Source organism: Balaenoptera acutorostrata, chromosome 14, assembly GCF_949987535.1.
Source record: "Balaenoptera acutorostrata chromosome 14, mBalAcu1.1, whole genome shotgun sequence".
NCBI classification, from domain to species: Eukaryota; Metazoa; Chordata; class Mammalia; order Artiodactyla; family Balaenopteridae; genus Balaenoptera; species Balaenoptera acutorostrata.
In genome coordinates this window covers 7,625,307-7,637,547 of record NC_080077.1, presented here as the reverse complement: position 1 = coordinate 7,637,547, position 12,241 = coordinate 7,625,307, and the positions used below count along the sequence as shown (strand labels likewise).

Below are 12,241 nucleotides of genomic sequence, written 5' to 3'. Positions count from 1 at the left end.
ACTCATTTATCAGAACTGGATTTGCCAGGAGTAAGAGCAGACTTGCCTTAGACATTAAAGGGCTTAACTGCATGGAGAAAGAGGTTCTTGATTTGTGATTTTGCTTTTTTAATTGCTTCCTAAATTTCATGTGAAATTAAGTATCATTTGAAAGACTTTTAAGAGGACAGTCTTCCCACCCCACCCTCACTTATCTCTGATTTCCCACCAACAATCATTTCAAACATAATTGTCAGGAAGAGCGCCCACCTCACTCCAGCACATACCAGCCTTTCACCATCCGACTCTGGAGGCCCTTTCCCCCTTCCCCTTGCTGTCCTCACCTTATTTCCCTCAATGAAACTCTTTCCCCATCCTTCTAATATGGCTTTACATTCAGTATAGAATTTCCGTGTTTTTCCAAAGTGGATATTTTACATTTTTGTAATAAAATACATAAAATAATACATACTCAATGCAAAGAAAATTAAGAAAACACACAAGTATGGAAACAAAATCACTTAGAATCCAGTCAGAACTTTTTCAAAAAACTTGTGGATGCCCTTCCCTTCTGATATTTCCACGTATGTGCTTAAATACAGATTGTTGTACACCTGTGGAATCGTAGGCCTTGTGTTTTGTAACCTGATTTTTAAATCTGCTAAAGTGTTAGGTCTCTTTCCATATCAATAAATATAGACCAATGCCTGACTTAACCGCCCCAGAGAAAGCTGAATCCCAAGCTAGGGGCAGGAGGGTGTGCGATGGGACAAGGGCAGGGATGGAGGGAGAAAGCTCAGGTGCCTGTGGTGCTGAGCACAGAGGAAACATCTGAAAGTCTTTCATCTCCAGGCCCCCTACTCACACTCAGGGGTCTCTGGAGCGAGGGTGGGTGTGGGGATTGAAGTGCAGGTATTTATAGTACAGTGGGACCTCTCTTGCCAGTCACTGGGCTCAAATCTTCCTTCCACTCACAGAATTTCTCTCTGCACCTTATCATAACTTCTCCTCCTCCCTTATGGGTTCCCATTTATGGAAAAACCAGCGTTAGCACCTTGGACTGCTCTGTGCTTCTCTTCTTTTTTCTCAGGTGTCTGCTCTGCCTTTTTTCTCAGGTTCCTGGAAAACTTCTTCAAACGGATGCTCGAAGTCACTGACTCGCTCGTCCCCAGCGTTCCATCAGTGCTCCTCACTGCCTCCGTTTGTTTTTAATTTCAGCAGTTATGCTTTTAATCTCCAACAATTCCTTTTTGCAGAATGCTCCTTTTCCCCCGACTAACCACTCTTGCTTCATCAATGTGATGGCCTCTGGCGTCTCACCGAAACTCTGAATTAGGGTTTTTAGTGCTCCTGTTTCTTGCACTCACTTATTACCGAGAACCATTTGCTCCGAACGTTCAGATGGTTCTCGGTTGAACTTCGGAGTCTGGCCCCAGCCTGGGCGCTTTCCTCTGCTTGTGTTTGCAGATGGGCACGTGGCCGGCTCGGAGCTGGCTCGGAGCCTGGTGAGGAGTACACGGTGTCTGTTCAGTTCTGCCGGTTCCCACTGACTGTGATTTTTCTCTGGTTTGCATGGGATCAGGAGGAGACCTCCATGGGCTCAGAGAGTTCTAGCAGCTTCTCCTCGTGGGGGGTTGACATGGCTGCACAAGACAGCCGGGCAAGGAAGGACCCGCCTCTGCTTCCAGCCATTCAGCAGCTGACCCTGGAGTATCTGTCCTGCAAACCCCCTCTAGACACGCATGCAACTCAGGGCCAGCCCTGCCAACCGGTCGCCGGCAGCACACACCGCAGGCTCCTGCACCAGCTGGATGCCCAGAATCCTCCCACTTCCGCAAGCCTTGGCTCCAGCCCAGGAGCTGTGAGTGAGGGGCATGGAGAGGGAAGGGGACGAGGGTTGAGTCTCTTTGCTCAGCTCCCCGACAGGCTTGCTTCCCTTAGACAGGTTCTATGGCAGCAGGTGGTGTCCGCCTGGCTGGACTCAGACCCGCTTTGCTTTCTGCTGAAACTCCCAAAGCTTCAGGTCTCTGGGCAGGACACGTCTCTAGTTTCTGTCTGTGGTTTGCAGTTTTTAGGATTGTATTGGTTGGGCCCTTTTAGCTGGAAATTGGGAGAGAGAGTAATTCATAAATATGTGGATCTCTGTGGCCCTTGGGAGTTGGAAGCCAATGTGGATTTCTTAAGTCTTATTTCCTGAGCAGGTCGTAGTTTTTGTTTGTTTGTTTTTTTAATTATTTATTTATTTATGGCTGTGTTGGGTCTTCGTTTCTGTGCGAGGGCTTTCTCTAGTTGCGGCAAGTGGGGGCCACTCTTCATGGCGGTGCGCGGGCCTCTCACTATCGCGGCCTCTCTTGTTGCAGAGCACAGGCTCCAGACACGCAGGCTCAGTAGTTGTGGCTCACGGGCCTAGCTGCTCCGCGGCATGTGGGATCTTCCCAGACCAGGGCTCGAACCCGTGTCCCCTGCATTGGCAGGCAGACTCTCAACCACTGCGCCACCAGGGCAGCCCAAGGTTGTAGTTTTCTCAGCTTTGAACCCACCCCCTTTAGATAGACACGGCCCACCCATGGCCAGCTGTGCCGTTTGGTGGTACACACAGCCCCGCCGGTCGCGTCGTGAGAGTCTCCAGCCTACAGGGCAGCTGCTGCACCGTCACGTGGGGAAGAGCTGCCCCGCAGGGCATACGTCGCAGTTACCACTTGCAGTTGTTGGTTTCACCTCCCAGTGCCTTCCTCTTTGTCCAGCCCCTTTATCTCACTCTCTGTTTTCTAATCCCTCTTTGCTTTGTTTCTGAAGCCTCTGCTTTCCCCTCCATCTGGGTGGGCTGGGCTGTGGAAAAAGGAAAAGAGAGAAGAGAATGCAGGAGGAAGAAGGCTCAGGCGCAATGGGGCGTTGTGGCTTTATTCTCAACTGCATTCTTCAAGTGAAATCCTTTACGTTTAGGGTATCACTTTAAGTCGTTTTACTTCTTCTAACAAAATCTTATGAAGTGGTCCTATATCTTTTCTTCCAGCTTAGATTCCCTAGAAAACAGATCTAGAAGCAAAACTTAGGTGTTCAGTCTCTACCAGGAGGAGAACCCGCAGGTGGGGAGGGGGATGAGGGAGTGAGGTGGGGTCCACAGCAGCGTCCAATTTGAAAAATTACTAATGTAAGTAATGTGTTAGATTCTGTGGTTCTCAAACTTGAGCATGCAGCAGAATCCCCTGGAGGATCTGTTCAAACACGGGTTTCTGGGTGCCACCCCAGCGTTTCTGATTCAGGGGGTTGGAGGTGGATCCCAAGAACTTGCGTTTCTCCCAAGTTCCCAGACGATTCTGTGCTGCTGGTCCGCGCGTTTGAGAAGCACTGTGTTAAGTCACTTAACGTTATGAACAGAATGATTTAGCAAACTCCTATGTATTTCTAAATCTCTACTTCTTTTCTAGTAAAACATTTTCTAGTAAAATGCTCATAGAGGTGCATTTCATTATGAGCTTAATCCCCCATTTAGTTGTTTCTCTACATTGTCCTTCTGAATTTAGCCATTTTTCCCTTTGAGGACTGTAAACCTCCTTATTCATTATTCTTATTTTCTTAGAAATCAGCTTTATCAGGAAGTGTGGGTATGTTATTTTGAGATGTAGCTTAAGAAATCAATAGCAATTATCTGCAACCAGAATAAATATCATTAAAATAAAGATGTTACCTGCTTGCAGTTATTTACTAAAGACCAAAGGTAAAAAGAGAGAATAACAGCAAAGCCCACTATGTCTTAATAGTAAAGATATGGGACCTGCATTAGAAAACACAAAAATCCAGCAAGGTGTCAGCAAGGCCTGCTCCCTCCGAAGGCTCTAGGGGAGAATCTGCTCCATGCCTCTCTGGTAACTTCCAGGGTTGACGGCTGTTATGGGCTAAGATATAATCCCCGCAAATTCATATGCACCTCAGAACGTGATTATATTTGGAGATAGAGTCTTTTTTTTTTTAATCCTTCAATGGCTTCCCTAAGCCTTATTTTTTTTAATTTAATTTTTATTTTATATTGGAGTATAGTTGATTTACAATGTTGTGTTAGTTTCAGGTGTACAGCAAAGTGATTCAGTTATACATATACATATATCCACTCTTTTTCAGATTCTTTAGAGGGGAAATTAAGTTGGAATGAGGTTGTTCAGGTGGGCCCTAATCCAAATGGCTAATGACCTTGTTAGAAGGAGATTAGGACATAGACACACACAGAGGAAGACCAGGTAAAGACAGAGGGAGAAGACAGCTGTCTTCAAGCTAAGGAGAGAGGCCTCAGAAGAAACCACCTCTGTTGACACCTTGATCTCAGACTTCGAACCTCCAGAACTGTGAGGAAATAAATTTCTGTTGCTTAAGCCACACTGCATCATGGCCACCCTAACAAGCAAATACACAGGCCATCCTTGGTGGTCCTTAGCTTGTAGATGCATCATTCCAATCTCTGCCTATGTCTTCCCATGGTGTTCCCCCCAGGTGTGTGTCTGTGCCTCTGCTTCCTCTTCTTATAAGGACACCAGTCACTGGATTAGGGCCCACCCTGATCCAGTGTGACCTCATCTTAACTAATTATATCTGCAAAAACCCTATTTCCGAATAAGATCATCTTCTGAGGTTCCAGATAGACATAAATTGTGGGAGGGGTGGGGAGAACACTATTCAACCCAGTACAATATGCAAAAATTAACTACCCGCCAGCAGGCATGTAAATCACTGATAACCTCCATACGAGTGGTTTTCAAACTCACCTTTTTTTTTTTTTTTAAGGTTTTGCATTTTTTTTAAAAATTTATTTATTTATGGCTGTGTTGGGTCTTTGTGCGAGGGCTTTCTCTAGTTGCGGCAAGCGGGGGCCACTCTTCATCGCGGTGTGCAGGCCTCTCACTATCGCGGCCTCTCTTGTTGCGGAGCACAGGCTCCAGACGCGCAGGCTCAGTAGTTGTGGCTCATGGGCCCAGTCGCTCCACGGCATGTGGGACCTTCCCAGACCAGGGCTCGAACCCGTGTCTCCTGCATTGGCAGGCAGACTCTCAACCACTGCACCACCAGGGAAGCCCCAAACTCACCTTCTTGTTAGACTAGATTGTGATTTAATTGGTCTGGAGCGGAGCTTCGGCTTGTTTTCACTTACTCCAAGTAATTTTAACAAGCAGTCAGTGTTGAAAACCACATTTTAAAACCACTCATTGGGACTTCCCTGGTGGCGCAGTGGTTGAGAATCCGCCTGCCAATGCAGGGGACATGGGTTCGATCCTTGGTCTGGGAAGATCCCACATGTGGTGGAGCAACTAAGCCTGTGTGCCACAACTGCTGAGCCTGCACTCTAGAGCCTGCGAGCTGCAACTACTGAGCCCGAGTGCCACAACTACTGAAGCCCGTGTGCCTAGAGCCCATGCTCCACAAAAGAGAAGCCACCACAATGAGAAGCCCACGCACCACAACAAAGAGTAGCCCCCGCTCGCCGCAACTAGAGAAAGCCTGCACGCAGCAATGAAGACCCAATGCAGCCAAAAATAAAAATAAATAGATAATAAATTTATAAAAAAATAAATAAAACCATTCATTATGCTATTTATTATCATCAACATTAGATCAGTTATCATAATGCAATTGGGAAAGTTTATTGGGTATTTAATATCTCGGGCATTGGGCTAAGTACTTTATGTATATTACCTGAGTGACAGCATCAGTCCAGTTCTTACCCCCATTTTATAGGTAGGGACACAGAGGGTTAAAGACACTAAGAAAATCACCAAGGGACACAAAGCTAGGAGTGTTGGATCAACACCTGGGCTGACTCCAGAGCCGCGGCTCCTCTCTGCCCTTAGATCTGTCCAGATTCAGAGCCTGTCATTTTCCTCTCATCTTCACATAGTCTCAGTTGTTTAGAGAAATCGTAAACATTTTCAGATGAGTAATTGCTTGTCTTCACTACAAAGAAATAAAACAGCTTGAACTTTGAAGATGTGAGGGTGAGTCACGAAGGTCTTCAGTTAATAAATGATGAGGCATTATTTTTATTATCCACCTTGGAGAGCAGCTGATATGACAGGTGATGCTCTATAAACCTTGCATCACACAGTGGTGCCTCTTTATGCCGGTGAGGTCACCTGTTCTAGGTGATCATTGCAGACTCTTGGGTTTCCTGTCTCGTCTCTGGGTCTTGCTATCATCTCCCTGGAATCTCGTTCTGTCCCGGGACCAAGGCTTCTGCTCTGGACCTCTCCATTTGCAACCTTCCAGACTCTTCCTCTAGCTTTTAGAACTTCCTCCTCCCTGTTGTGAGCTCTCTCGATGCCTCTGGTTTCCTGAATAAGAAACTCTGTCCCTGCGGGACCTGCGCTCCCTTCCCCACTGGGGGCACAGACACGAGTGGTTCTTCAGCTTCAAACCTGAGCCTGGCACCTCCACTGCTGCAGGCAGATCTGAACCTCATTGGCCCGCACGCTTCTGTCCTTGAGCCTAGGCTGCCCATCGCCCTGCTCAGTACCCTTCTTTCCCCTTTTTTTTCCTTCTAAATGCAACTCATTGTTGAAGGATCTGTTTATGTCCCACCTTCTTCAGGAATCTGACTGCTCTGGGTCCCACCAGTCGTTTCTTTCCCTGAGGCCCTCACGCATTTATAGTCAATCCCATTCCATTTAGATCTCAGTTCCTCTGCATTTGCTGCCCATGAACTGATCCTGGCTCTCTAAGCCATGTAATAAGCTCGTCACAGAGGCAGAAGCAAAGCCTGTTCATCACTGGTATTGCTCCCAGCCTCATCTGCATGATGCCAGGCACACCACTGGAAGCTGTAAATACCTGATGATTAGTTTTCATACCTGCAGCTCATCATGATGGTTCATACAGATCAGAAAAGCATTAACTTTTTGGTATTAAGATACCCAAATAATGCTATCGGATCATGTTAAAGAAATTTTCATTAAAACTAGAATTAATAATGACATCCTTCCCCCTCATGGAGACCCAACCCAAATGATTTTCTTTATGAGTACACTATTTTTAACCATTATTAGGCTCTGTGATGGCGGCTTGTTGATTAGGAATGGAATCCATCCGTGGGGGTCAACGAGTGATTGTCTGGCCAGTGCTAAATGTAGTCAGAGGCACCCTACACCCAGTGGTCAAACCAAAGGCACACTGGAGTCAAATACTGTGATGTCCTCTAAACTTAGAATCTCTCACGTGAGAATTTGTTCAAGAAGGCTAAACAAGACATCTATGGAAAAGCCAGCTGCCGGTCATCAGGGGCCATTCCCTGTGGTTTCAGGAGCGGGCAAGCCCCCTCCTGAGGTCCTAAGTCTCCTGCATCCCTGCATTATTTTTACCTTATTTCCTACCTTTGGCCTTTGTATATTGAAGATATTCTGTTACTCTGATTCTAAGGATAATTTAGAAATCAAAACTTGAGCACAGATCTGATAATGACCTGCTCCAGCATTTTATCATTACAACTCAAGTTAACATACTGTCTGTTTGGATTTTAATGACTAGGAAAAGCTAAAAAAATCACTTGGTTGGAAGCTCTTCGAAAGTATCTAATTAGGCTAGAGTTGTGCTTTCTGCAAAATGAAGCAATGTGATCCCTTCCAGCATTCCATGAACAGTTGTTTGAATCTTTTATCAGATTGGCTTTCTGCTCATGCCAAGGGGAGTAATTCTCTTTGTGTAAAAATGACTTGAAATTTAAATAAAAGTGACTTTAAAAGAAAATTAACAGGATGGGTACACCTGGATTTATGAGCATTTAAAAATAACTTTAAATATGTACACTTAGGGAAAAAAAAGGAGATGCTTCACTTGTTCTTGGTAGATTGCCTTAGGACAGACGTAAATGCTTGTGTCTTTGATTCAAATTTAGTTAAATTTGACAAGAGATGGGTTTTAGGTCTCCCTGGGAACTACAAACAGCTTTTAGTACTTTATTTCAGGAAAAAGTCTTCACCCTATGACGTTCATTGGCTTTGGTACATGCCAACCTCTCTCTAGACACAAAAACATATCTCAGACTCAGAGCTGTTTTGGCAGCAGGCAGCGAGCTCAGAGCTGATTAGGAAGCACCAGCCCCAGGAGGCAGGGTTCTGACTCCTGACTGTACACGCAAGAGTCAAAACCAAGCCCTTCCATCCTAGTGACTGCAGTGTCTGTTCCCTACTGGGAACCTAAATGTGTGTGTGTGTGTGTGTGTGCATTTCTTTACAGGTATGTAATTTGTTTATATTAACTTCTTTTGTGCTTTTGAAAGGTGGCAGGCTCCCAGGCATAAAAAGAGAAACTAGGCTAGGTATTTCAAGTGGGAAGGGATTGAATAAAAGGATTTGGATTTGAGCTGTTTTGGAAAGGCTTGAAAAGCAAGGAAAGACAGCTCCTGCAGAACCCCTGCCCTGCTCCACGGCATTACAGAGCCTGTGGGTCCTGTCCATTTGCCCCTGTGTAGCCGGGGAGTGGTTAAAAGCACTGACTTTTGTCACTGCTACAGTTGGAGCCAGTGCTGCTGCCACAGCCAGAAGCAGAATCCCCACTACCTCCCTCCTGCCTTCTGATCTTGCACCAGCGCCCCCTACTGGCAGAACCTAAACAGAACCCCTGCTGGCAAGGATTCTGAGAATTGTAGTTTCCACTCCTCCAGCATCTGAGATGCAAAACAAAGTATAGAGGGCTGACAATATGTGGTCTGGATGGTATCATAGTGCTTTAGAAACTAAGTTATCATAGCACCTTAACCACTTAAACATTTATTTTAAATTAATTTTATTGTGATACAAAAAAATCCTTTTTGAAAATTTATGGGAGAGTGAAAAAGATCACTGTTTTTTTTATATATATAAATTTCTTTCTTTTTTATTTATTTATTTTTGGCTGCATTGGGTCTTTGTTGCTGCGCGGACTTTCTCTAGTTGCGGAGAGCGGGGGCTACTCCTCCTCGAGGTGCGCGGGCTTCTCATTGCGGTCGCTTCTCTTGTTGCGGAGCACGGGCCCTAGGCGTGTGGGCTTCAGTAGTTGTGGCTCGCGGGCTCTAGAGCGCAGGCTCAGTAGTTGTGGCGCACGGGCTTAGTTGCTCCATGGCATGTGGGATCTTCGCGGACCAGGGATCGAACTCGTGTCCCCTGCATTGGCAGGCGGATTCTTAACTGCTGCGCCACCAGGGAAATCCAAGATCACTGGTTTTATATTAGAGAATATCTTTGTGTTTAAAGAGTATTTAGGGGTATTTTAATTCACACAATTCAAAAGCAGCTAAATACGTTCATAAAAGGATAGCTCTTGCTGGGCCTTGCTGTGTCATCTATGAAAAGCATTCCTTTATCTTTAGTTAACCAAGTTATCTGAAGCTCAGCTGGAGGAAGCAAATTCTACTCTTTGAGAGGTTATATTTGACACTGGCTGACACTTTTCTGAGTCAAAATGGTTTCTCTGGCGGTTAAATCACATGTTTGACCTCTGAGATTTTATATACTTTAACTGCATCCTTTATATGCTTAATTCTAATGGGAAATTATTTCAGATAATCATCTGCAAGTTTACTTAAAATGAAATTGTTGTGCTTTGGAAAACCAGTACCTACATTGACGATAAAGCTCTTTTAAGTTACTACTACTATGCATATATGTGTATATTCTTACTTCTTTAATCTCCATAAATCTTTTCAGTAAGTCTATGAAGTGAGCCAGCTGCTACTGACCCCAGTTTTTTTTTTCCAGCTATGTTAGTCGACAGGTCATTAGCTGTAGAACCAAGACAAGTCAGGTTCTATAAATAAATATTATTACAGTTTGCTTACGAATATGTATCTATAAGACCACTCACAATTCCTATTCCAACAACGTTAATTTCCTCATCATGCTACAGTCTAGAGTAGTGGTCTTCACACTGGGGCAAGCATACCATTTGGAGGTGTGCAGAGAAAATCACAAGGTAGAGGGCCTGGCTACTTTGAAGGGAATCAGTTTTCAGAGCCTCAATATACATATGTCCAAAATGGATCTGTCTGAGGATATGTACATGATGAGGACACAGGTCTTTTCCTAATATCCTTCTCCCCCTTTGTGGAAGGACTCCCACCTCTCTTCCATCTTACTATGATGTATTGACCTGGGGTTTTAAAACCTGTGGGGAACCAAACAGTGGGACAGTTTGGAATATTGGTAAGAAAGTAACTAAGAAAGAAAGTAAATGACCCTAATGATTTGATTAAACAACTTTTTGTAAGTCTGGTGGTTTCCATTTCTTTCCTGACAGCAAGACTGTAGGAGTCTTAAATGGCATGTTGGTTAATAGAAAAGTTAAAAATAATTTTGATGATAGATTGTTCTGTGAACCTTGGCATTGAGAAGGAAGCAAAAGAATTGAGTAACAATACTGTAACAAAACTCTCTCCATTCCCATTAATTTATTTATACAGACAAGTTCTCTTGGCACATAAATTTATAAAAATGAAAAACAGGAATAGAATTGATGTTGAGCCCTAACTCATTCTAGTAATAAACAATCTTCAACCACAGATTACATGAACTAAGTGGCTTTTTTAACATTCTTCTAGAAAAGGCGCAGTGCATTTCCAACAAAATTTTACTCCTGAGTAATAATTCTTTTTCAAGATTCATCATATGTTATGTTTCTGTCAATTGTGTTCTAAAAGTAACTGTAATTATAACCCAATCAGAAAGGATTCTAATAGTTAGAGACATTGTCACAGAAAAATAATGTTAATTAAATGTCAATTTATGTACATAATTTATTACATGCAGAAGTATTTATTTACCTGTCCATTAACATAATACACATTAACACAAAACACAATATTTTCTACATAAAATATTAGGATATATGTATGTGGGAATGAAAATAAGAATTCAAAGAGAAAACAGATTAGTGTCAAATTTTAGGCTATTGAAGAACTTGTTTTCACTGGATGATGGTAGGTGTCACGTGGCTAGAGTACTCTATCAGATGCAGTTGAAAGAACGATTTAAAAATGTCAGCATTTGTAGTGTACTGAAAATTACATCCATGGCAGATAGTGAAACTGATAAAGGAGATGTTTATATATCACTGTAAAAATATCTATGCGATACACTTAAAATTTTTATTTAAGGAGCATATGAGCAAAAATGTTTAAGGATCACTGGTCTGGACAGATGATCAGGTGTCTTGAGGTGTCTTAATGTCTTAAGCATTGCCACATGTCTCCGTCTCCCATGTGTTTTCTTTGTTTTCCCAGTTTGACCTCGTGTGTGTCAATGCTTGGATGCTGGACCTCACACAAGCCATCCTAAACCTGGGCTTCCTGGCCGGGGCATTCACCTTGGGCTATGCAGCGGACAGGTAGGCATGGGTATGGCAGCCAGTTTACATCTAGAAGATGATGTGTACCTGTGGAGAGGAAGATGTTTCATGTTAACTATTAGAAAACTATTCTTGCTAATTTTGGAAAAAAAATCTTAATTCCTCCACTTATGACATTCATACCTGTTTGGCTGCACTAAGTCCTTCCTTCGTAAAACTTCGTCTCCTCACCCCTTGAACTGTACAAATGGTTGGGGCTGCTCCCCTTGGGTCTGAATGCATCTGAGAGGAAACACAGAGCAGCAAGGCCGTGACTTCATGGCGGGGCCCATGGCTGGCTGGTTGGATGTTGTGGAGGTGATTCCATGGGCTTCAGTAACTCGCTGGTCGCGGCTTGATTAATTTAGTCATAAGGTCGCCCCCTTACAAATTTGTTTCATTTAATTAAAACAAATTTTTGTATTTATTCTACAAATTAAAAACTATGCAAAAAAAAAAAAGTTTTCCAAAAACCATGAAAAGAATTTGATCTATTCTTGAACATCCATAAATACACCAGTTAATGGCAGACACAAAGTGAGTGTATATATTTAAGACAGTCGTGCTCTCTCTTCAGATATCCCCGTTTCACACATTATTGATGTAGGTTATTGTACTCCTGTTTAACTGTTCCTTTATCCCAATTCTAAGTAAGAACATACTTGCAGTGATTTAACAATTCTCTCTGTCCTCCATGTCTGGCTTACTGTTGCTCCCAGCACTCCAGCCCAGCCTCAGTGGGTCGTCATGACCGTGCTCGCAGTGGGCAGGGCTGGGAGTGCCTCTTGCAGAGCTGAGAACAGCAGTTAATTGGAGAATTCAAGACAAAATGCCCCCAATCCTGTAGGCAGTTGGTGGTTTGCATTTGACCAGACCAGGACTTCAAAATGGGTAGAACCTTTGGTTGCTCTCCCTTCCTCTGTCT

The 12,241-nt window shown here is 43.8% G+C and overlaps 1 protein-coding gene across 2 annotated transcripts in view; it reads left to right on the top strand.

Moving 5' to 3' along the window:
- The window catches only part of SLC22A3 (solute carrier family 22 member 3), a 95,766-nt gene that overhangs the window by 35,107 nt on the left and 48,418 nt on the right, over positions 1-12,241 (top strand). For both annotated transcript variants that reach the window (XM_057527718.1, XM_057527717.1), the window contains exon 2: positions 11,213-11,316. In XM_057527718.1, the coding sequence (XP_057383701.1) occupies positions 11,213-11,316 (104 nt within the window). The remainder of the gene's footprint in view (positions 1-11,212; positions 11,317-12,241) is intronic.